At 37.8% G+C, this 26,867-nt stretch overlaps 1 protein-coding gene across 4 annotated transcripts in view; it reads left to right on the top strand.

Moving 5' to 3' along the window:
• rtn1a (reticulon 1a) overlaps nt 1-26,867 on the top strand; it is a 137,264-nt gene that overhangs the window by 41,542 nt on the left and 68,855 nt on the right. For 3 of the 4 annotated variants that reach the window (XM_039741019.1, XM_039741021.1, XM_039741020.1), the window contains exon 2: nt 17,744-18,490. The exons of the other annotated variant lie outside the window; for it this stretch is intronic. In XM_039741019.1, coding sequence (XP_039596953.1) covers nt 17,744-18,490 — 747 coding nt within the window. The remainder of the gene's footprint in view (nt 1-17,743; nt 18,491-26,867) is intronic. 4 annotated transcript variants of the gene reach the window in all.

Genomic DNA, 26,867 nt, shown 5'->3' with positions numbered 1-26,867 from the left:
AGTAGATTTTCATTTTGTGTATCTTTCCTTTTTTCTTTAGCATTGCTTTATTCATTTTGATTTGTAGTATTATCAATAGGACAGCTTTAATTGTTAATGTGTTAATGTGTGCAAGTGAGGTGTGGTTAAGTAGAATTTACAGAATATCTCAGCTGTGCAGTCTTTTTAAAATTCTTCTAGTACTTCAGCTATGTGCTTTATGGATGGTTTCATTCTATTTATAATTTATACACACAGTACATTTATATTCTAGCCAAATTGTTAAATACCAACTTATTTAATTAAATAGAGTGGCTTTAAAATGTTGTTTTTTTTTTTCTTTTTCAATTTGCCATGAACAAGCATAACAGTGTCTGGTAAACAATAAGTTGTTCTTCAGCAGGACAAAGTGTGATTTGCATTAGGGCTTATTTGGCACAATGTGTCCCCTTTTTGTAAACACAATAAACAGGAAGAGAGTACTCTTTGTGCTTGATAAAGGTTCAAAGTAAACTTTTATAAACAAAATAGCACTAAAAGAGGATTAACATTGAACGACTCTGCTTTCAATTGTTAACAGGATTGCCGGAAATATTTTTACTAGAAAGGGATTTTTCCCTCCTCTTAAAATGATAAGAATTGTTTATAGTTTATTTATAATAATGTAACACTTTAGCCCCTTATATAAAAAGAGATTTTGGGTATTATTGCGCCTAAATTACATATCCAAAAATGAATGGCTATTATTATGCATATGTAATCAAGAAAGATTAGTGAGTATAATACTCCACATTTTTAAAAGAAAATATTTATTTCTATAACAGCCTTTGTCTACACAAATGTAAAATAAAACACACAAAAAAATTGCCACTTTAGAAATTTCTCTGTAAGAAACTGGATATTAAAGTACATAACCTAGGCATTTTATGATGCACAAACCTGGAATAAAGTTTTGTTTGTGCCCCAATCTGACAGCTACCATTGTACCAAGTTTAGTTGTCCTATTCCATATCACTTCAAATTTATACTGTTTGGCACAAGATGCCCCGCTTTTGTGTTGTTGATTTTTTTTCGACATTTTATGTCTGAAATAAACCAAGTACATAAATACATTTTCATGGCAGCTTCTTCCAGTGCTGGGTTTCAGGGGTGGGAACAGTGCCTTTCCTGACAGCTTTGGGCACAGGGCAGGAAATATCCTTGGACGGGACCTCGGGGTAAGTCACACACACCCCACATACACCTAAACCAGTATTTCCGAGAGACTTTTGGGTCGCAGGTGGCCATTGCTGAATTGTTCGCGCAGTATAATCCCAACACATACACACACCAAGGGGGCCGACAGAGCTGTGTGAGATTTTTTTTTTTTTTTTTGAGCAATGCACCAATCATGCCAACTTCTGCCTAGGCTGCGCAAGGCCTTTCATTTCTGCCACGCTCGTTTCTGCATGTGGGTCACTAATCAACATTACTCTTTAAAACTGGGTCTTGAGGCCGTAAAGGGAAACACTGACCTAAACCATTCACACAATGGCCAATGTAGAGAGTCCAATAAATCTAAACAGCACATGCTTGGCATGCAAGAGGATATCTGTTTATCCAAAACAGTGGTTAAAGTCGAACCAAATTATTGGTGGCTCTGTTTTATTATGTGGATTATTAGCATTCAAACAGGATTAAAAAATATTGCACTGCACTATTGATCTGTTTGATTTTCATGTGGGGGAGGATTATACCGTGAACAACTCATTTGTTGGAATGGCTTTTTTTTCTCATGTGCTTGCAACCCAGAGATGTGAGGTGGACATTTGATTGAACGTGGTGCCCTCACATGAAACTAAGAGGTGCAGGTACAGTGTAACAGTATTCACTGGTACTGTAAGAAATATTGCTTACGGTGTCCTGGATAGTGGGGCTATCTGTCTAGCAGACCTCAGTTTGTGAGACTGAAGGACTTTGTCTCTTAAATGGATGTGAGCAACACTGGAGCACCACAATGAACAGCCCTGTCTCCTTTTCTCTTCCCTCTGCACACCTTAGACTATAAATGTAAAAGAAGTTCATGCTACTTGCAGCCATTTTCTGGTGATTCTGCACTTACTGTGTGTATTAATAAGGGGAATGAGACAAAGTATAGGAATCAGGTGGAGAACTTTGTTTCTTGGTGCAACTTGACATCGGCAAAACCACGGAACTGGTTATTGACTTTCACCACACCAAAGAGCCTTTATGTCTGGTTACTATTCAGAGAGTGGATGTAGTCCACTCCTACGAGTACTTGAGGGTGCACATCAGTGACAGGCTGGACTGATCTCTTAACACAGAGAAACTATATAAGACCCGGGCAGAGCTGTGTTACTTTAATGTGAGCAGTCACATCCTTTTCATATTCTACAGCACTGTTATGGCCAGTGTGTGTTTTTTTGTTTTTTTTTGGGGAATGGTAACATCACTTCAAGAGAGGCCCACCAAGTCAACAAACTAATTGAAAGGGTAGGCTCAGTATGGGACACTCTGGACCCTTGGGAGTTAGTGACAAAGGAGATAAATAAAACGCAGTGCCATTGTGAAGAATGCTGCACACACTTTGTCTGATACACTAACACTGAGGACGTTCCTCCTATTTATTCACAAGTGTGTCAAGAAACATTACTGGGGTTCTTTATACCAACAGCAATGCACCTGTATAATGCCTCGCTGTGACGGCCAGGTCAGAAGTTTTTCTTTCTTTTAATTCATTGTGGTGTGTGTTAAGACCAGGATTGATTGATTATCTATCTATCTATCTATCTATCTATCTATCTATCTATCTATCTATCTACAACATTTTGCATATTTTTATTAACTGTTTCCTATTCTGCCCATTATTTTGTATAATCATTGTTATTACTTTTCTTTCTTCTCTCATACCCTTTTCATACATTTATAGCTTTATATTCTTTTTATGTACAGTATTCTTGATAATTATGTTACTGTTATGAAAAGATAAAGGGATTTCAGTAGACAAGCAACTTAAACTTAATTGACCGAAGGCCTCACTTTATTAAGCAGTGTGATGGTCATAACATTCTCATCCTTCAATTATAAAGAAATAATGCATTGTACATTTGTACATTGGACCCATTTAAGGTTAGTATTAGCTTGTTAACCCGTCTGAGAGAAACTGTAATAGTTTTTCCTATAACATAAACCCTATATACATTCACTATCTATTTCCTCTACTGCTTGAACTTGATATTTGACAGTTTTTAAAGCAGTTAGCATTTTTTCCTACTGCTGTGAATGTGGCAAACATTAGCAAGAACAACAAAGGAATCCAGACACAGCAGGAGAGAGCTGAAATAGCATGCATAATTGAAGACTGTACCTTGTGAAGGGCCAGTTGTGTCAAGGTTGGAAAGAAGACTCCATTTCTTCACTTTTCCTTATGCATTTTCTTTGCCCTGTGTCTGTCAATACAGTACTGTAGGAATTAAGTAACTAGAATCTGTCAGCGGGATTCGCAAACTGTCTGTAGTCCAGTAATACAGAGCCTGCAAGTGTAAATAAAATGCAAATATTTTCAATTAGGGAGAAAAAAACCCAGAAAATGTTCAAACTTGCAAATTGAATTCATACTTGTTTATGTAGTGACATTTTAAACATCTGAAATAAGGAAGAGTGCACTTGGATTTAAAAAGTATAAAATTATAGTTGTTCTGTGCATTGCCCTATAGACATTAATTTAGTTGAGGGAATAAATGTACAAGTGGACAAAGGTGTTACACGTGCAGCAACGGCCTGGAGCAAACGTTTTCATCGTAATTGCCACCAAAGTAAGGAAATGAATTTGTAACAGTTCCTGATTTTCTAATCTAATAAAATGTGGTTATTCATCTACTGTATGTAACATTGCCTACTAAAATAAGTTCACTTTGGTCAGAAGTGACAAAAGTGAGGTATATGACTCTTGATGTTATATTTTTCAGTATATGGAGTGTTTATCTTTCTTATTCATAAGTAATTTGGTGAAAATATCAAATGCCACACGGCACAGAAATGAATAATCTATCAACTGATGGCTTTCTAAGCGTCATTAACTCCAAAAGTAGCCCTTGTTATGGTCTTATTACATAACAGCAAATGAGTAAGAGATTTTTGCAGTACCCAAACTAAAGTGTTGTTAAACATTTTAGAATGGCCAGTGCAGATCCATTGACTTGAAATTACTGGAAATTTTTTAAATTGCATATACTGTAAAAGCTTCCTGTAATGGATGCTGCTTTGTAGTTCAGCCAACATTCCATTTGCACATTGCTCCTTATATGCGCAATTTCTTTTATAACTGGTGTATGCAACCTAAAAATATTTGGTTTAGAAAGGATTATTGGCTAAGCTGTGTGCAAGCATGTAGAATTAAACATATTAGTATTTAACTTTCTGATAAAAAAACAGAATTTCTTCAGAGAAAGATCAGAATGATTTTTTTAAAAAATGATACAGAATCAGTATATTTAATTTAAAAAAATAGAAGAAAGCTCTGAATACTGTGAATGTTTAAAGATTTTCGTGTTTTCCCTTATGGTGTACTTCTAGAGTCCCAAAGTGCCGTAACGTACAGTTAAAAAACGGATAAACACAGTATTGAATACAAACGGCATACAATATGTACATGGAAACATAAAAATACATACATAATTGCAGATGTTTTAAGATAATTATGAATGTTCCTAAGCATTAGTAATAAATTGAAATCTGTGAGCAATCGACAAGCTGACAATGGAAGATGAGAACAAATGTGTAGCCTACAGCTTCCTGTCTGCTCTACAGCAACAACAGGTGAACGTTCAGCCCTGAATTTGAGTTTATCAAACCACAAAATAAAAATTAGATTCTTATGTGGAGTAATGAAAAGTCAAAAATGCAACAACAGGAAAATTCAAAACAAGTAATGAAGTCATAAAGATGCCTCTTTTCCCATCATAGTGTAACTTTTATTTCTTACCCTATGCGCCCCCCCCCCTTTATTTGTCTACTTTCTAAATGTTTAATAACATTTATAGATTCTCATCTCTTCTAGATGCCATCGATCACGTCTGAGATGTACTGTCTTTTATCTCCCCTCTGTGTTGGCCACTCCGGCTAACTTGCCACTTGAAAACCTTTCCCCCACAATTAATTGTGTACTGTACATTCTATAAAAAAAAACTAGATGACCATCGGTATTTTTATTTTTGAAATATTAAACCACCTACATTTGTGCACAGATGCTTGTGCGTTTGAAAGATCCTTTCTCTCTAGCAGATTTTTGTAGGTATAAAAAGGATTAGCTCTGCAGTGTTTTCTGCTGTAGTATGTTAAAAATAGAAATCCCCATGACACCCTGAATGATAAGCTGTATCTAGGGCATCAACAGAGTGTGGAGCTCCCTCATTCCCATGCTGCCCTGCTCTGTGTGGGTGAAGCAAAAACTAAAAATGTAAAAGCAGTGGTGATAATATTTGGAACTGTGTGGGTGTTGCTCTTCATGTAATTGTTTCTCAAGCCACAGATACCAGCAACGCTAATATATCAAGAACAGAAATGCATTTCATTTCTAGTCATTTAGTGAGCTAGTTTTTGTTTTCTGGCTTGCATTCATGTTCAAGCAAAAGGTCTTAGGAGGATTGACTTAAATTGATAATGCATGATTTAACCATGAGCTCTCCATTTTTATTACCAGAGGCTTAAAATAGAACCATACAGCTACAGTCTCTTTTAGTCAAGTCGCTTTAATGTGGAGAAAATAAAAGTTCAGATGTCTATTAAGGTTACCCATTAGTGTAAAACAGCAGTGTCTCCAAATAGAATTTGGGGCAAAATATTTGTGATTCAGCAAACCACAATGGGGAAAAAAAAACACTATACTGTAGTATTAAAATTTGATATTTAGCTCTACTATTAGGTTTGTCACTTCCCTCTGAATGTGTTTTTATGTTGTCTTTCCTTTTAACCTTCTACTAATAAATTCTCTTTGCTTTATAGCAGCACTTTCTTAACAGCCACCAGACTTCCCACATACATAATCAAATATGTACACATACTGGAGGCTTTTAAAGATGAGGGTGACAGGGATTGCTAACAGATCTTGTGGAGGAGTAGAGGGTCTCTTAGTATACGACATGGTGTGGGAGAGACTGCCGGCTGAGAGCAGAGGTTCTAACCAGCAATTGGGTGTAGTTGTTTGTACGACTTACAGAGGATTTTCATTTTGCTTCAGCTCGGTCATCTGAAAGGAGCTTGTGCCCAAGTCCTTAGAATGTGAATGGAGTCTGACCAGTAAGACTATTATTTGTTCGCCAGGTTTTGTGCTCTATCCTCATCCAATCAAACATTTCTGGGAGAGACCACTTGTTTGTCAGTAAATCAGAAAATGATTATTCTGTAATCCGCGACACTAATTTGTGAAAACCTGGCTGCACCCAATTCAAAGGCACCTTTTAATGTGTAGCCTGTCATCAGTTAATTTGTAGCTGATGGAAAAACTGAGGCCGATTGTTCATTCTAATTAAACTTGCTTAGTCGATGAGATTTAGGTGGTAACAACATAAAATGTATACACAACCGACATGTGTCTGGGATTTATTTTTATTTTTTTATTCATTTATTGCTTCTGTATTTCTGTGGATTTAAGCAAATGGAATGCCCTGTTCCCACTTACATTAAACATTTGGCTCGTATTAGTTTCCCCACTAGTGTATGGCAGAAAAAGCTTAATATGAAACTTGTACTGTGCAATAGTTGCCAAATGAAAATCAAGCAACATTGGCAGAAATACAAAGTATGATCATCTGCATCCCCAAGCTTGCTAGAGAGTGAGGTGGTCCTGAGGTTAGAGATCTGCACTGGCAATCGGAAGGTTGGCGGTTCGAATCCCGTAAAATGCCAATAGGGACTCGGCTCTCTTGGGCCCTTCAGCAAGGCCCTTAACCTGCAATTGCTGAGCACTTTGAGTAGTGAAAAAAGTGCTATATAAATGCAAAGAATTATTATTATTAAAAAGGAAGAAGAAGGTTCAAAAAAGGACAAAAGTGAGAAGATCAAGAATACGAGTTTTGATCGGGCATGCAAGCTGGTGCAATGAACAGGAGGCTTGGTGTTCAGAAGCTGGCCCCATGGTGAGTGAGAGGTATGGCTCTCTTGGGATACGATCACTTCTGCTAAGCATCCAGGGAGCAGGAGTGAGCAGAAGTGCTTTAGGATGACAACAATGAACACAACAATGAACAGCATTCTTTCAACAAGCAGAATATTCCCGTTTTAAATAATCCAGCAGCAGAGTCCATCTTAAAATCGATAAAAAGTGATGTGGGGACCCTGTATGATTCAGTGTGGGTGTGTGAGCAACTGTGCCCCTTTCAGGTCGGTTTCTTCCTTGCAGCTGATGCTGCTGGTAAAGTCTCCGGCTCCTAGAAACTTTGTATTGGAAAATGTGGGTTCCAATTATGGATTTGCTGTGGAAAGATATACATTTAAATCTCTTAATTATTAACTAGAAACTAAAAACTCTCTTCTGACCTATCTATCTAATTCAGTATTAGACTGACATTCAAACACGCTGTGTTAAAGGTGCAGACATAAAAAGCTAGTGAAAATGTCTTTTTATCGACTCTGTGTAGCTTTTGATACAGAATGATCAGTAATGAGTTGTATGCAAGTTGGCAATTAAGCCTGTGCTGTAAAAGCCATAAAGATTCTATCAGACACACCGAATGTTTTAAACAAAGAACTACCAAAGCAACACTTTCCCCATGAACAATAACGGGTCTAGAAATTGTCATTAATCTTGTGTGACAGAAAAAAATACACAAAAAAAAATTAATAATCATGATTGTCTTCTTGTGACATATGCTTTTCTAAAACAGAAAATTCCTGAATCCGTTTAGTCTAATTCAGGTGATTGAAATAACGAATTATTATTTAATAAATAAAAGAAAAGACGACACTGTAGTAATATTCTCTACTTTTTTTTTTTTGCTCACTGTGATTTCTCACATCTTTTCAAATCTCTGTCTCTCACCTCAGGCTTCTTGTATACTATTGTGGGTGCAGGCACTCTGCCTAATGACCACAGGGCATCAATGGGGAACAGCTGAGCTGATCAGGTCAGGTCTGCATGTTAGCAAGCAACCAGTTTGCCACCTTGCTGAACGTAACGCCGGTGTACAGCATTCCAGCAGCATGTACCCGCATCCACTGAGCCTGAGCCGCTCTGTTTTTATTCTAAAGTCCTGTACCGCCACAGACACCTAACTCACTTCACCACAATGTTTACGGCTGTTCTCACCATGTGATGCCACTTACTGCATATGGTGGGTTGGCACGAAGCACATATGGCTTAACAGGGACCCAGTCCTGTTTTACAACTCCTATTGGACCACTCAAATACCTTGTGACACAAGAGCCTTTCATGGTTTTCAGACCATAAATCACACAAATGAATTATCCTATTTAAACGTCCGCACAAATCAATCGGGTGTTTATTAAAATTCCACACTGGTATTAATATACTCTCCAATACAATAAATGATCACAAATGTAGTCTAACTAACTTGATATTCTCCCTCAGAATGAAAAGTTAACATCGCAGTGTTTTATAAACCTTCCACTTACACTCCTCAAATGTTTCTCCTTTTTGTTGAAGTGAGATAAGTCACATTTGCACATCACAAAAGAAGAAGTGGAAAATTCTTGAATGGCCAAGTCAGTCACCTGATCTTAACCCAATTGAGCAGGCATCTCACTTGTTGAAGACTAAACTTCGGACAGAAAGGCCCACAAACAAACAGCAACTGAAAGCCGCTGCAGTGAAGGCCTGGCAGAGCATTAAAAAGGAGGAAACCCAGCATCTGGTGATGTCCATGAGTTCAAGACTTCAGGCTGTCATCGCCAGCAAAGGGTTTTCAACCAAGTATTAGAAATGAACATTTTATTTCCAGTTATTTAATTTGTCCTATTACTTTTGAGCCCCTGAAATGAAGGGATTGTGTTAAAAAATGCTTTAGTTGCCTGACATTTTTATGCAATCGTTTTGTTCAACCCACTGAATTAAAGCTGAACGTCTGCACTTCAGCTGCATCTGAGTTGTTTCATTTAAAATTCATTGTGGTAATGTACAGAACCAAAATTAGAAAAAAAGTTGTCTCTGTCCAAATATTTATGGACCTAACTGTATGTGAGGTACCTCAATCTGTCATGGTGGGGCAGTTGACTAAGGAGACAACACAGAGCAACTTTTTTTTTGAGGTTGCATCCATTTGCTCTTTTATTTAACAACAGATGTTATTTCAAGAAGTGTTGGCAACACCTCTTTACCTTTTGCCTACTATAGTTTATTCTTATTCAGCACTTTTGTTTGTTGCTTAAGAAATGATATTAGCATTAGCACAGTACCTTGTAATTTAGTTGTTAATAGTACAATTGTGTTAGAATATAAATGTCATTTTGTATTTAGATTGCTGATGAAGTCATCAAGGATGAAACATATAAATGTGTAAAGACTTAAATACTTGTGTTGTTTTATGAATGTGAAAAATAACTAACATCATAAAAGCAGCTGCCTGCTCACCATGTACGGTGACAACAGAGTAACACTGAGATGAGCAGCACAAGAGGTGTTTGTCCAAAAAGCGTCTGTTGACCGTGCTGAGGCTCACTGCTTCTTAGCGCAGCTGCACCAAGTAACTGAAGTGCTACTCAAGTACTAGTAACAGTTTACATTGAAAGACTCACATTTTTTTCTTCACACACAATCCTAGATAGTGTAAGAAGTCACAAATTAAACAGTAAAAGATTTTATTTGCAAAATTTCACAGCAGCTTGTTTTAAGTACGTAAGTCAGACTCGATCATTAGCACATCATTAGCACATTAGTATCAAAAGCAAGTTAAACAATGCAGCAATTGGTTACAGAGGGCTTAACTTGAAATTTCCCCAGAAAGTCTCAGAATCATCCATTCATTTTGTGAATCCATTGATTCCATTTTAGGGTTGGCGGGAGAAACAAATAGTCGTAGGTTTCCAGTACATATTACAAGATAGGAAACAGCCCTAAATGGGATGCCATCCCATGATACAACACACCCATGTACGCAGCCACAGTCATTCACACTGGGAGCCAAGTTAGAATCACCAGTTAGCCAAACATCTTTGAAGATGTGGAAAGAAAACCAGTGGGGGTTGTGGGGGGACCCATGGAGATACAGCAAACCAAGTCTTCTGGACTGCACTACTGAGCTGCACACCTTGGAATCGAGAGTGCTTCATTTAAACTGAAGACAACTATATATAAAAGAGACCACAAAAGTTGGTCACTCTGCAGGATTTTATGAATATTTAACTGAGGTCATTATAGAAAAATAGAGAAAATGGAAACCACTAATTTAGTAAAATGCTTTAAGAGTCAATTGGCTAAAAAAAAAAAAAATTAAAGGATACATTAATACGTTGAATATATTTGTATACAATTGTCATGAAAACGCACTGTGAAATTAGTTATAAATGTGATGCAGTATAATTAAAGTAGACGTCATATCCCTAACCTAATGACTAATCCTAAGCACAGATATTTGCAAATGAATCCTTACAAACTAAGCCTAATACCTTGAGGTGGTGCCAGCGGATTTCAAAAATGTTGCCAGATTACGGAGGTGACCCAACCTACAATAAACTGGGACTCTCCTTCGCTCATTACAGGACGTGTAGCAGACAGAAGGGAAATGAGTCTCCACAAGCAAGGAGAAGATCTTCATTTTGTGAGCTTATGATGAGCAAAATCAATGCGTTTGACGTGGCTCAAAATGCTTCTAATTTCCCCTCGGTTCCCCAAGTATCTATTTTATTAATATAACCAGTAAAGAAAAAATGTAGAAATGCTCACAGATAGTGTCAAACCAATGGTTTAAAAAATTCAGACTACGTTCAGGAGAGGACAGGCAATTACCAGCGCAAGACAGAAAGTTGCATACAGTAGGGAACTAATTTAAGCAAGCTGTCACATATTGCACCAAACCTAATTTCCCAAAGCCTACAAAACAGAATTTTTCACATCTGACACAGAAAATTCCCAAAAGAGTGCAAGTATTCTTGCATAATGTAACACTGTCCCTCCAAGGCTGCCTGGAGTATGTATATTTGTTAATATAAACTTTATAATGTTTCAAACAAAAGTTCTGCTAAGCAGTTTCTTTTATCTCAAAGGGTAACATCAGCTTTAACTGCTTTCTTTTGAGTTCATTGCTAAAATATTTACTATATTTAAATATATAAATTTACGGTACATTTATATAATACATACTGGTATTCACAAGACTTGGTCATCAAAAACAAATAATTAAACCAGTCAGTTCTACATAGAATAATACCCTGTGTCATAGTACATCAAAAATATACTAAAATATAAATAGCATCAACACAATAGTATATAAGGGATAAGTGATAATATCTCACTAATAAACAGAGGATAAATAGGAGATATTGGAAATCAGAAAACTATTAACCACTTTAAAATGCCATTTGGTACAAGGTTCACCATATAACTAATCCCAGTGTGTATTAGAGACTTACCATTCCATTAATCACACTCATCAAATCATTATATGCTGATTATATATACTTTACATGCCCCAGGGTGAATGTCCCGAGATACCCATCACCGCCCAAAAAGTCTGGAAACGGACAACGTCCAGGTGTAGGATTTGAACCCACAATGCCACATTTGTGAGGCAGCAGAACTACAGACTGTGATACCATACTGCCCAGTAAACACTGGGCTATCATTAAGCATAAACCACTAACCAAGATAAACCCAGACAATTGGTTATATGATGGACCGTGAACCAAATGGTATATAAAAGTGTTTGATGCTTTTCTGATTTCCAGTATCCCATATTTATTCTCTATTTATTAGTGGGCTATCATCATTTATCTGTTTTATAACATTGTGTCAATGATATTTATATTGTATTATATTTTTTTATTTGATTGTCCAAGTTGTACAGTGACGTGCAGTACTTGGTCTTCCCAACAAGTCCGTATTCCAAGTATTTGGTAAAGCCCATTCCAGACAAACTTAAGCGATTAAATACTGCAGCAACAAAATAGCAGAAAAGCAGCATTCCACCAAGGGAGAGTAAACGCTTCTATGGTGTTGAAACACAGATGGGGATAACCGCTAATGGCTTAGGAGTTCCCCAGTAGCAGGCAGGCTTATTATATTATTTCAGCCCATACTCGCTATTAGAGTGGATAGCCATCACATTACATAGCCTTGCAATTTGAAGTTGAAGCTCAGGATTGCATGGATGGTATTGTGCAGATCAGCCATGCTGAATGAAGGTTAAGGTTAATGCTGAGATGTATGAAATGAGAGTTCATAATGAGTGAATTTGGGGCATAATCTCAGATAAGAATACAGTGATGCCTTGCTATATCGCGCTTCGACTTTCGCGGCTTCACTCCGTCGCGGATTTTAAATGTAAGTATATCTAAATATATATCACGGATTTTTCGCTGGTTCGGCGATTTCTGCGGACAATGGGTCTTTTAATTTAAAGTACATGCTTCCTCAGTTTGTTTGCCCAGTTGATTTCATACAAGGGACGCTATTGGCGGATGGCTTAGAAGCTACCCAATCAGAGCACGTATTACTATTAACTAAAACTCCTCAGTGATATACGATGTGCTTCCCGAGCGGTGCTTGATTGTTTGCTTTTCTTGGTCTTTCTCTGACATTCTCTGCGCCTGACGGAGGGGGTGTGAGCAGAGGGGCTGTTTACACAGAGGATACGGACGCTCCTCTAAAAAATGCTGAAAGACTACCTTCACATTGCTCCCTTCTTTGCGGCTGCTTTATCGCGGTGCTTTGGCATACTTAAAAGCCCAACAGCACGTATTGATTTTTTGATTCTTTGCTTTTTTCTCGCTCTCTCTGACATTCTCTGCTCCTGACGGCGCTCCTTTGAAGAGAAGATATGTTTGCATTCTTTTAATTGTGAGAAAGAACTGTCATCTCTGTCTTGTCATGGAGCACAGTTTTAAACTTTTGACTAAAGGGTGTTATTTCATGTCTAGAGGGCTCTTAATAATGTTAACAGTGTGGGAGAGTTTATAAGGGCTTAAAATATATAAAAATAACCATACAAACATATGGTTTCTACTTCGCAGATTTTCATCTATCGCGGGGGGTTCTGGAACGCATCCCCCGCGATCGAGGAAGGATTACTGTACATATTATTCTTGCAAATAAGTTCCTAGGAGAATTAAGCTAAGGGAAGCTAACTGAGCTAGTCTTAGTCTTCCTCCATTCAAGGTGTGGCATTCAACAGCAACAACAACATTTATTTATATAGCACATTTTCATACAAAAGATGTAGCACAAATTTCTTTACAGGATAAATAAAGAGAAAAATAAAAATAGACAGTACTAATTAACATAGGATAAAGCTAAGGTCCAATGGCCAGGGAGGAAGGAAAAAAACAACAAAAAAACTCCATACGACTGGAAAAAAAAATAAAATCTGCAGGGGTTCCAAGGCCATGAGACCACCCAGCCCCCTGTTGGCATTCTACCTAACATCAATGACAGCAATCAGTCCTCATGGATTTCAGGCTTCACATGGAAGAACTTGATGATGATGCTCATGTGGACTTCCGGCCTTTAATCCATCCATTTAGGGAAATCACGGTGCTTTGATTAGGTGGTGTTGGTGCAGATCGCCACCACAGAAAACCGGAAAAAGAACAGCAGAGAAAGTACGGGTTAGTATGGATTTCAGAGCCATGAATAAAATTAAATGCGTATACAGAATATCAGGGTTAAATTAAAATGAAGCTATGAGAAAGCCATGTTAAAGTAAAGTGTTTTTTAGCTGTTTTTTTAAAGTTCTCCACCGTATTAGCCTGGTGAATTTCTATTGCTAAGCTGTTCCAGATTTTAGGTGCATAACAACAGAAGGCCGCCCGCCTCACCACTTCTTTTAAGTTTAACTCTTGGAATTCTAAGCAGATACTCATTTGAAGATCTAAGGTTACGATTTGGAGTGTAAGGTGAAAGACATTCTGAAATATAAGATGGAGCGAGATTATTTAAAGCTTTGTAAACCATAAGCGGTATTTTAAAGTCAAGCTGGTAACCATTGCATATGCTGGCCTGATGCCACCCCCAGGCTAGTCCAAGGCGTGCACTTGATCGTACACAATTCCATGGAAATTAGGGTGTGGGGGATTTAAATAGGTGATCAATATTAACACTTGGACAAAACAGAAAAAACTAAGCTAGGTAATAAAATAAATTGTATATGTTATATTTTCCAAAAAGAGGGGACACAACTAATATGTGGTAGAAGGTCAAGCATGGTGCGATAGTACAAAACAAGCAGAGGTCTATAAAACCTAATTCTACAGCAGAATCAAGAACCTGAAATGTTTTAAAACATAAAGCACCAAATGAGATAAAACCATAAAGCACTTTAGGATATGAGGAGAGCCACATTACACCCCGGAATAACACCAGGAGACCAAAAAGTACAAAACATGGTCTCATCTCATACTGACTTAATTGGATTATGGGGGAGCTGGAGTCTATCCCAGCAGCACTGGATACAGGACAAATAAGAGGCCTGGACAGGACAGCAACTCATCGCAGAGTCCACTTACAGAAATAACCATACTTGCACTTACACCACCGGCTAGTTTAGTATCCTCAGTTAACCAGTTAACCTCATGTCCTTGGAGATTTAGGGCAAAACTTGAGTACCAACTGGGGCAATGAAGAAACTTCGTATGGACAATGTTGAGGCATAGGATTTGAACCCAGGATATATATGAGGCAGCAGAACTACTGACCGTGACATCTTACTGCCCAGTAAACACTGTGCTATTATTAAAAGTAAACCACTAGCCAAGACCAACTGTAGGAGAACACAAAATATCAAGTAAACAAAAGCAAAGTAACAAATGTGCAGCCACAATGGGCATAATTGTACTGATCTCAAACCCTGTCTACCAGCTAGGTTGACTCACTAAAGTTTCCACCTCCCAAAGTACTGTAAAGCTCTCTACTCCTGTCACTCTAACTGGACCCTTTCCTCACTTTTCCTCTAGCTGTGAGTTGGGTTTAGATCACCTTCCAAAGTTAGTTCGAACACAGCCTGATTGACAAGATTGTTTTTTTCTGCTGCGTACAAAATCTGATAAAAAAGGCATCAGATAAATGGTAAGTTTCCTGTACATGCCAAGACCTTAACACCAAAACACACAATACATCTAAATCATGTTCTGTACCTGGGTCCCTTTACCACCTCTTATCCCAGATACAGACTTGGACAGAAGTGGGGTTCTTTTTAACCCTTGTTTTTAACAGATTGTTGTGTGATGGCAGGAAGTGATAAAAGGAATTGCGTGTATTCAGGACTTTCAGTCATGTCAGTAAATGAGAACAGACAGGTTCTTAAAGACAAGAATTTATTCACAGGCAGTAGATGATGAAAGCAGACCTCAGGACTGTAAATAATTCAGATACTTTAAAACGAGAGCAGCAACACGAAATTAGAATAATAAGGGAAGTAAAAAGAAACAACAGATGAACAAGAAGTGGCTCAAAAAGACAATGAAAGGGTTGTCTTTTCCATTTAGTAATTTGTGACCATCACTATATGTTTATGCAAGGGTAGATCAAAAAAGACTTTTTAAAAATTCAGTTTTATTTATATATATACACTCACCTAAAGGATTATTAGGAACACCTGTTCAGTTTCCCATTAATGCAATTATCTAATCAACCAATCACATGGCAGTTGCTTCAATGCATTTAGGGGTGTGGTCCTGGTCAAGACAATCTCCTGAACTCCAAACTGAATGTCAGAATGGGAAAGAAAGGTGATTTAAGCAATTTTGAGCATGGAATGGTTGTTGGTGCCAGACGGGCCGGTCTGAGTATTTCACAATCTGCTCAGTTACTGGGTTTTTCACGCACAACCATTTCTAGGGTTTACAAGGAATGGTGTGAAAAGGGAAAAACATCCAGTATGCGGCAGTCCTGTGGGCGAAAATGCCTTGTTGATGCTATTCAGATTTATTTTGGAACAAACTGCTTTGGACTGATGATACAAAAATTGAGTTATTTGGTCATAACAAAAAGAAACTTTCATGGCTGAAGAAGAACACTGCATTCCAAGAAAAACACCTGCTACCTACTGTCAAATTTGGTGGAGGTTCCATCATGCTGTGGGGCTGTGTGGCTAGTTCAGGGACTGGGGCCCTTGTTAAAGTCGAGGGTCGGATGAATTCAACCCACTATCAACAAATTCTTCAGGATAATGTTCAAGCATCAGTCACAAAGTTGAAGTTACGCAGGGGTTGGATATTCCAACAAGACAATGACCCAAAACACAGTTCGAAATCTACAAAGGCATTCATGCAGAGGGAGAAGTACCATGTTCTGGAATGGCCATCACAGTCCCCTGACTTGAATATCATCGAAAATCTATGGGGTGATTTGAAGCAGGCTGTCCATGCTCGGCAGCCATCAAATTTAATTGAACTGGAGAGATTTTGTATGGAAGAATGGTCAAAAATACCTCCATCCAGAATCCAGACACTAATCAAAGGCTATAGGAGGTGTTTAGAGGCTGTTATATTTGAAAAAGGAGGCTCAACTAAGTATTGATGTCATATCTCTGTTGGGGTGCCCACAGTTATGCACCTGTCTAATTTTGTTATGATGCATATTGCATATTTTCTGTTAATCCAATAAACTTATTGTCACTGCTGAAATACTACTGTTTTCATAAGGCATGTCATATATTAAAAGGAAGTTGCAACTTTGAAAGCTCAGCCAATGATAAACAAAAATCCAAAGTATTAAGAGGGGTCCCAAACTTTTTCATATGACTGTATATATATTTCTTACATATCGTTCTTGCTTTTGTACCTTAAATTTCTTGAATGCCACTTAAGGAAAACCTTTCATAAGTCTGCATTATTTTATTGTTGCTTTAGCAGTCAGACAGCCAAAACGGTCCATTTGTGCATCTTTTATACACTTTTTTGTACATATTATAATACCACTTATGTGTATGTGTGAGAGGGTCTGGCCTCAGCTATCCTGGAAAATGTTATTATGGCACTGTGTCAATCAGTAACATAGCTGGCAAGCGGTGCCAACGTGACCACATCACATCATGAACGTACAATGCACTGACTGTAGGTGTCTCATGGGGAATGTCTGCACTTAGTTTATGGTATAGTAGGTATGATCCTTTTCCTGTACAGTGTGTTCTAGTGTGGCATGTTAATTTACATACTATGAGACTTTAAGTTGGTCGTCTACACATACTTTTATTATTTACATAAATAAAAAAATGTAGTTGGGAATAATACCCATTCTTTCTGACCATATCCATTTTGCTTTTCTAAATTATAATAATTATTCAGTTACAGATATTCCTTCCAGTATCTGCTTTCAAAGTCATTTGTGCCTTCATTTTACAGTTTTCTCAAGCAGTTTTAAAATATGTTCTGCTCACCATCCTGACATTTTGAGTCACTTCCACCTTTACGGAAGTACATAAATGTCAAATTTCATACTAACATTTTATTTTCTTCCATTTGTAATGACTTACATTTTATGAAGATGCTCTCCATCACATCACTTATTTTGCCTTTCAGGAGCTCTTTTTTGGTTTTACAGTGTGTATGATAAGGCATTAACTTGCAGTTTGTCCTTTTGCCTTTTATTTCTTTGTAGGTCATGCACAGTACTCTGGTGTTGGTGATCCCCTGAAATTTGAAAAAACTGCAGAGGATAATGGGACTTTTTATACATCACTCCTGTCAGGTCTTAATCCAGGCATCCATCAAGATCCTTTATCTTCTTCTGGAGACCAAAACTGGGATGTCCCATCAGATTTTAAAAACTCGGATATGAAAACATCAGAAAAATCAAGGGACCGAATCCCAAGTTTTGAATCTCAGAGTATGTTTAGTTCTGATTCAGGAATTGAAATGACCCCTGGAGAATCGATTGATTCCAAAAATATTTTGGAATGTGAAAAAATGGAAGGCTATCACTATATTGATATAAGTTGTTCCAGAAACACAGGTCAAAACGATAAAGGAGTATCCAAAGGAAATTTGGAAGAGAAGATTAATCCGATGAATCCCACTCCCCAGATGCTGTCTGATTTAGGAGATTACTCTGAGAAGAGACAAGCAGAGACACCCGAGACATTAGGGGCAGCTTTAGAAAAGCACCACTGCCCTTACGTAGAAGATTTGTCTGATGAAGATACATCAGATTACCAGATAATGGGTAATCCAAATAAAGTCAGTCCTGTAAAGATTACCCTCACTCAGATAGATGCGCCTTTGGATAACAGAGTCACAGTATCTGAAAAGGAAAGCATTCTGAGCCTTGGACTGGAAGGGGTACCCACAGTCACACTGTCTGAGCCAGAAGATGATAGTTTGGGATCATCAACACCTCCACTCACAGGTACCACTTTTGTTTCATCCATTATGACAGAATTTCTGTATAACAAAAAGGTGAATTTATTTCTCTTTGTGTAACTTACAAACGTTAAAGTTCATTGTTTTTCTATGATTTTTAACAAGGACATTGAAATGTTACTTGGACTTTTTCACTGTTTGCCAGTTAAATCAAAGTAAAGGCACAATACATAAAATAGAATAAAGAAAACCTAAATAAAAATGATACAATCTGCCATACCCCATTCTGGATAGAATACAGTATTTAACTTTATGCAGCGTGAATGTACTACATTCAGAAGTCGCTATCAAATCAGTCATTCAAGCTGTTACCACCATGCACTGCTTGGACGTGTAAACTGTCTGAAGTGGGCAGTCAGAGCTGCCACTGTACAGATGGAAATAGTCTGACATTCTGCATCATGACAAAGGTTGTATTGTAATATCTTGGGGTTAAAATAAGCCAAGTCTCAGTGAAGCACACTTGTTTACTTAAAATTGTTTGTTTTATAATGAAGATTAGGGCCAAAGAAGGGCAATAATGAAGACTAGGAGGACAGTTAGGCAACAGTGTATAGATCAACCCAACTTCCAAGAGTTATATAGCTTAAAGAACAAAGTTTTAATTATTTAGAGGAGGAGGGAGGGTTAGGAGGACACGCTGATACAGCGCATTGCTGCACCCACCACATGATAAACCAACTCAGGATCCCAGATTAGGGCCCAAGTGCAGCCATGCAACGGGCGACACCTCAGCACCACACTAGTTCAGATGGAATGGAACCTGTGTGAGGTTTTTCATGGTGGCTAGTGAGCCAATTCTGCTGTCAACCCCCAGGTTTTTTCCTACAAGTTGGAGGGCACATGCAGGGCTGGATGCAGATTAACGTCATACCCAGGACAGAGCAATTGCAGGTGGTGGTGGCACAAAAGAACAGGAGAGAAAGTAGGGGTTAGTATGGATTTCAGAGCCATGAAAAAAATGATAAATGCATATACAGAATATCAGGGTTAAACTAAAATGAAGCTATGAGAAAGCCATGTTAAAATAATGAGTTTTTTAAAGTTTTTTTTAAAGTGCTCCACCGTATTAGCCTGGCGAATTCTATCAGTAAGCTATTCCAGATTTTAGAAGCATAACAGCTGAAGGCCAACTCACCACTTCTTCTGAATTTAGTTCTTGGAATTCTAAGCAGACACTCATTTGAAGATCTAAGGTTATGTTTTGCAGTGTAAGGTGAGAGACATTCTGAGATATAGGATGGATTGAGATTATTTAAGGCTTTGTAAACCATAAGCAGTATTTTAAAGTCAATTCTAAATAGGGATGCAACTAATGACTATTTTGCTATTCGACTAATCGTTCAATTTTTTTTCGATTGGTCACAATTATTTCATGCCTGACTTTTGATGCCTGCGACCTGTGGTTGCACATCCTGTTCTGGGCTCCAGTGCATGTCTTACCTCATCTGCTCACGTCTGTCAACCTGTGAATGTCATCCTGATGTCTCTGCATTAACACGATTAAAATGAATAATAATCAAATTAAAATAACCAGTGAAACATATGAATTTGAAAATAGTCATATGTTTTTATATTAGTGTGACCATTACAATAAAAAAGAAATACATTAAACAATACAAACTAAAGTACACATAGTCTTTAAACACAAAAAGTGCATTTAACGTAACCAAAAATGGCCACTGGTGTGTCTTAAACTTCAAAAGTTTAAATAAAGCTTCAATTCAAATAAAATAATAATGTACAGTTTGTAAAAGATTCAGTTCATGTATTCCTGATTGCAGTGCAGGAACGTGAGCATTTCGACATGCTCTGGTGTGAGGCTGGCTCTCTTCTGTTCCCAGCTACTGAGAGAGACGCTCAGAGGGAGTACAGGTAGCAGGAATACACAAGAATGATTTTGCAGACAGAGAAAGATGTTTCAATCATCACACTCTGACAGAAAAGTGGTGTAGTTTATCACATCATGTACTATATTATGCCAAAATAAAAAGAAAATGGACTAAAGTATGTAACAAGCTAATTACTGCCACCACACCGGAGCTGAGTATATTCGTAAAAGTACATTTGTTGAACGCTGCAACCGGCTAGAGTCGGTTTCCAGTGCAATTTGGAAGCACGCCGAGGCCGAGTATATGCGGCGACATATATTTGCCGACGTACATTCATTGAACCCCGCAACAGGCTATATTTGCTTCACAGAGCAATTTGCCAGCACTCCGGAGCTGATCAGTCAGTGCCGTATATTGGTTGAGCAGCCAGCTCACGACCACTGCCGGCCCTGGCAGAATTGCAGCACCACTGTCTCTGGGATTCAGCCGCTGCACTAGACGAGCCTGCAATCATCAGCGTTTACATCTGTGTATTTACATGCAGCCAGTTCAAGCGCAGTTGGCTCGGTGATATACTGAATTTCATCAATGGCTTCAGTTGAACATATAGTAATAGATTGTTGCTGTAGTTTTTTTTATAGTTTTTACAGTTCATTTAGAGTGTGTAAAATAATCAGTGTTGCAGTAATTGTGATGCCCTTTGCATGAAAAAAAAAATACGTGTTCCATTAAAATTTCACATTTTCTTTGTGAATTGTGATGTTTACTTAAAAAGTGCAGCTAAAAAGTATTTGGCATCCAGGGGTCCATTAACCCCCAAGTATGTGTTGGTTTAAGGGTTAGCTATCATTGTCGAAATCTTGATATACACATTATAGTACAAACATCAACGTTAACACTTGACACTAACTTTCCTTGCTAAAAGTTACTTCTCGAGAGACGGGGCCTTCCCAATGCTTGCGTAGGTAGGACTGTGTGCGTCTTGACAAACAGTAAGAAACGATACTGCCCCCAGTCGTTCATGTAGTACATTACAGTTATAAAAACTAATGTGGTTCTTTGTGACTGGAGCTTATATTGAAGGTTCTGTTTATGACGTGTTGACAATAAAAAATGTATGTCAACGATTTTTTGTAGTCGACTAATCATTGCAGCCCTAATTCTAAATGGCACGGTTAAACAATGTAGTGACATCAAAACTGGAGAAATGTGCTCGGATTTTCTTTTCCTAGTTAAGATTCTAGCAGCTGCATTCTGCACTCGTTACAATCGATTGATGTCTCTTTTAGTTGGTCCTGAGAGGGGTGCGTTACAGTAATCTAGCGGACTAAAAAGAAAAGCGTGCACTAATTTTTCAGCATCTTGAAAAGTTATAAGGGATGTGACTTTTGCTATATTTCTTAAGTGAAAAATGCTGTCCTAGTAATCTGATACATATGTGATTTACAATTTAGGTCAGAGTCAATAATTACCCCTAAATTCTTTACCTCTGTCTTAACTTTTAAGCATAATGGATCAAGTTTATTTCAATACCCTCATTATATCCATTTTTTCCAATCACTAAGATTTCCGATTTCTCCTTACTTAGTTTGAGAAAATTACTACTCATCCATTCAGAAACACAAGTAAGACATTTTGTCAGTGAGTGAAGAGAGTCGGGGTCATCCGGTGCTATTGATAAATACAGTGGTGTGCCACCAGCATAGCTGTGGTAGCTCACGTTATGCCTTGAGATAATCTGACGTAATGGAAGCATAACTCCATATTGATCCACTATGAATAAGGGACCCTTTGATGGGCTGGCTTAATGTCCAGTCCAATTCCATATTTGTGGCTGATTATGTTGGGATCAGCCCTGCAAACCCCCAAATCCCACCTTCCTGTGACTTTAATTTGGATTAAACTGGTTATGTTGTTGTTTTAATAGAGAAGGTAGAGAGTGCTGTAGAGTTGCAAATAAGGTTAGTTTTAAATATTTTAATGGAAGCACAGCTTAAATAACTGATTTTTGTGTGATCAATCTTTATAATCAGTTTAAGTCTATTTTTGACAGTGACTGAAAAAAAATATTTCAAGACAAACTCCCAATGCTTCAAAGTGCGCCACGTCACCAATTAATAATGCATTGTGCAGTGGTGTAGTGGTTAAGGCTTGGACTTCAAACCCTGAGGTTGTGGGTTCAAATCCTGCTACTTGACACTGTGTGACCCTGAGCCAGTCACTTGACCTGCCTGGGCTCCAACTGGAAAACCAAAAAAAGAAATGTAACTAATTGTATCATAAATGATGCAAGTCTCCTTTGTTATAGGCTTTGGCCAAATAAGTAAATGTAATAAAACTGTTGTATGGTTAAGACTATTATCAATAAAACATCATTTAAAAGAGTTTGTATTTGGAACACATTATTAATTATGTTTGGAACTTAATGAATATTAACATTTAAAAATAAAACTATTTGATTAATTTAACACACATTAGTATAATATGCTGCTAAGGAGCTGGGATCAGTAATTGACATATTCAGAATTAAACAGTGTTACAGTTTAAGTCGAGTTTGAGTACATGCTCAAAATATAAGTGATTGCTTGCTGAGCAAAATGCTCCAATAATAACTCATTTTTAAATATCTAAATGCTAATGAAATGATTTGTTATTTAATAGACTTGAAAGGGGCACACACATCTCAAAACCATCAAACTGTTTTAGTTATAGAGTAATCACTGAATAACTTCCAACAATATAGAAAGAATATACTTTCTATACATTTTCCTACTTCTATAAAATGTATGAATATTTACTAGATGATAATGCATAAAATATGGGAGGTTCCTATAACCCCCGTGAATAGAATTGAGTTGGTATTTTCCTGTCATTTCTTACCAGCTTTGAGTTAACAATGTTCTCCTGTTAGTATCTAGCCTCGCCTTGTGTAAGGTACAGAGGCATACGTTTTTTTAACCGTGTCCTTGTTTGTGGCGCCCGTGACCGTGCCTGGGCGCATGTCTACTGTATGTGCTAACGGCCTATGGGCCTTTTGAGTGTGAAGTAACTCGTAAAATAAAAGATTGAAGTGTTGAACCGTATGTTTAAGGCATACAGAAGAAGAAATTAAGAACCTTTAAGTACAGAAATAACCAAAGCTTATCAAGAAAAGCTAAGTTTCTAGAAGATACATTTTTCCTTTTTTTGCCTTTATTCTATGTATGTAATTATTTTTCTTTTTATTCTTGTTTGGATTATTTGCTTTTAACTTTCACTAAATATTTTTAAAACGAACTTTTGGACTGAGAGATTTCTTTGACACGCGTCTTACCCGTGCGTGACTTCGCCTTATACATCGGCGGCTACACTAAAGTTAAAAAACCTGCCTGACGTTTTGAAACCTGCTTAAGGTCTGAACCTGACTGGGACTGAAAGTTTAAAATTGCCTTGGATTATAAAAGAAAGAAAGCCTGCATTTTCATCGCCATGGTATCCGAGTCCGGGAGCCAGAGAACATTTCGAACCCCCATTGAAAGTAACAGTGGTGTGAGTGGAAGTCACGACGATCATGATGTTTCAATGGAGGATCATCCTGATGATGACATAAAGCCGTCCACAATTCATCAACAACTAAACTTCAATCCGAAATGGACTGCAAATACAAACAATTATCCAGTGTGATGAAGACTGTGAATGATTTTTAAAAAAAAATGAATTTAACTGTGAAACTATAATCGATCATCAAGAACTCGTTCTTTAACCTGAGAATGGAATATAAAAGGTTAAGTGACAAACTCTTATCCCTCCAGAGCAATGAAGATACACGGAAAATGCTACAAAAGCACTTTGATGCTAAAATGGAAATTTGTTATAAATTTACGGGATGTACAATAAATTGGGTTTTTGAAGTACGTCAAAATATAAGCTTCAACCAGCAGCCTGACTTTTCGGCTAACCAATTCAAGGATTACAGAACGACGAATGACATTCCTGACGTCTCTCGAGAAGATAGTAACTCACAGATTTCCATTCAAAGTAAAAGTCATATACGTTCGGCGGCTAATTCAGCCAAAGCCTCCCAAATCTCCGCAAAATCTAAACGTAGTGCAAGTTCAGCCAGGACTTCTATTAGCGCCATCAGATCTCAAGAGGCAGCACATGCCGTGCTGTTTAAAGCGGAGAACCAAAGAAAGCAACAGGCTGTAGATATGGAAGAAATGCAGTTAAAAGCTAAGAGAAAAGCGGAGGAAATGCAGATAAAAGCTAAAAGAGAAGCTGAAAAAGCTCAATTGAAAATTAAAAGAGATCAATTGGAATTGGAGGCAGCTATTGCAGAATTTGATGCAAAATTTAAAAGCACTTAAAAGACGCTATCGAAGTTCAGATAAACACAATTCTAGTAACGTCCCTCAGAAACCAGATATGAGAAGCGCAAAACCACAAGAAGCAAATAATTGTGACTTCCCACGTAACAACGAAAGTAAAAAAAAAATCCCCAGCAATCGCTTTATGATCAGCAAAATAAAGCGCCAGCACCTCTTCAACAATCGCTTTAGATAAGCGCTACGATCAACAGAAAGAACAACAGTATAAGACACAAGCGCCTTATGTGCCACACAAAAAGATCCCAATATTTGACGGCGATCCCTTGAAATATGTGGACTTTATAAGAGCATTTGACCGAGCTATCGATGAGGCGATAGAGAATCCGCGAGATAAGTTGAACTTTTTAGCGCAGTTTACTAAAGGTTCACCTCACGAGATTGTTAAACACTGTAAACACTTGACACCGTTAGAAGGTTATCAAAGGGCAAGAAAGAAACTCGAAAGTCTTTATGGAAACCAGCTACCGAAAGCCGATGTCTATATGAGAAAAGTAAAAGGGCGATCGCAAATAAAGTCAAACGATGGAGAAGAACAGAACGATTATGCGAACTCTCTTGGCGAATGCACAAATATTATGCCCAACTTACAAAGCAGACAACGATTTGAAAGTAAGGATAACCTTCCTACTAAAATCTCCAAACCTCCTCAAGACCTACTAGCACCGTGGCAATGCAAAGTACAGAGTATTGAATGTACGGAGAGGAGGCGAACACCTCTCGCTGATCCAGTGAACTTTCTTAACGAACTGATCAAGAGAAGTATCCCTTGAAAGGCGTCCTGAGAGAAAGCAGCTTTGTTACAAACTTTTCTGCAGCGGATTAAAAAATGGATACAGACACCTCAGTCAAAACGGCGGAGACTGCTGGACGTACAAGCGGTAAGCCCTGTCTTTTTTGCAATGAAAATCACGATCTTAACGAATGCAGTGGAATTCAGACATTAACTTGTGAAAGTAAAATTGACTTTTTGAAATCTGAAGACTTATGCTTTAAATGCCTTAAACAAGGACATTTTAGTAAAGACTGTCAAGAAAAGATTAAATGCCAAATATGCTCTCAGTTACATCCAGTAATTCTGCATATGAATAAGGAAAAAGGCACCGACGATAAAGCCACACCTCCTAAAAAGGAGAACGTTAAGTCGGAAGAGAAAAACATTTCTTTTGCCCATATTTCTGTTGAACCGCCAGAGACTTGTTCTGATACCGGGGCCGGTAAAGAGTGTGTCTTAGCTTTGACTCCAGTTCAAGTTAAGTCCGAAACGAGTGAAAAATGTGTAGAAACATATGCTGTAAAAGATTCTGGCAGCTCAGCTACATTTTGTACAGAAAGTCTGCAAAAGCAGTTAAATCTTTCTGGAAGAAAGTCTCACAAACATCAGCGCTGTAGAAAGAGACACCGTAAATGGTCAGAAATTAGTAAAGTGTATAGTCTTAGCGGAGTTACAAGTCTGTGGGATAGAAGAAAATACATTTTTTTGATACACCAGAAGTGTACACACTGAACTCGGTTCAAGTGAAAAGGGAGAACATCCCTAAAGAAAAAGATGTCAAGAAATTGTCTAATGAAAAAGACGTGCATCAACCCCAGATAAATACTGACCAAAGCAATAATATTGTAATTACAATCCTATTATTAATATTGTTGTTGTTAAGTACAAATGCCCGCAATGTCATGAAACCATGGCACATCACACATAGTGAAGACGAAAGACTTTATGTTGTGAAAACATTCCGAGGGTGGATTGTTAATGGATTTATAAAGGGCTCAGACAAAGAAAGACTGCAAAGATGTTCAGTCAATTGTGTGACAATAAAGGAAGTAGAGCAAATGTTACTCCAGCAATACAATACAGACTTTCCACAACGCGACTGTGAGGAAAAGGAGGAAATGTCACAGGGGGACGTTAAAATCATGCGCTCAGATAACGGAACAAATTTTGTTGGAGCAGAAAGAGAGCTACGAGAAGCCACAAAAAATTTGGAACACGAAAAAATCGGCAACGAAATGATGCGAAGAGAAATCAAATGGATTTTTAACCCACCATCAGCCTCTCATCAAGGCAGAGTTTGGGAAAGACAAATCAGAAATATAAGAAAGATTTGAAATTCGACACTAAACCAACAAACACTGGATGATCAAAATCTTCATACACTGATGTGCG

Source organism: Polypterus senegalus, chromosome 18 (assembly GCF_016835505.1).
Source record: "Polypterus senegalus isolate Bchr_013 chromosome 18, ASM1683550v1, whole genome shotgun sequence".
Classification (NCBI taxonomy): domain Eukaryota; kingdom Metazoa; phylum Chordata; class Cladistia; order Polypteriformes; family Polypteridae; genus Polypterus; species Polypterus senegalus.
This window is presented reverse-complemented; position numbering and strand designations above follow the sequence as displayed.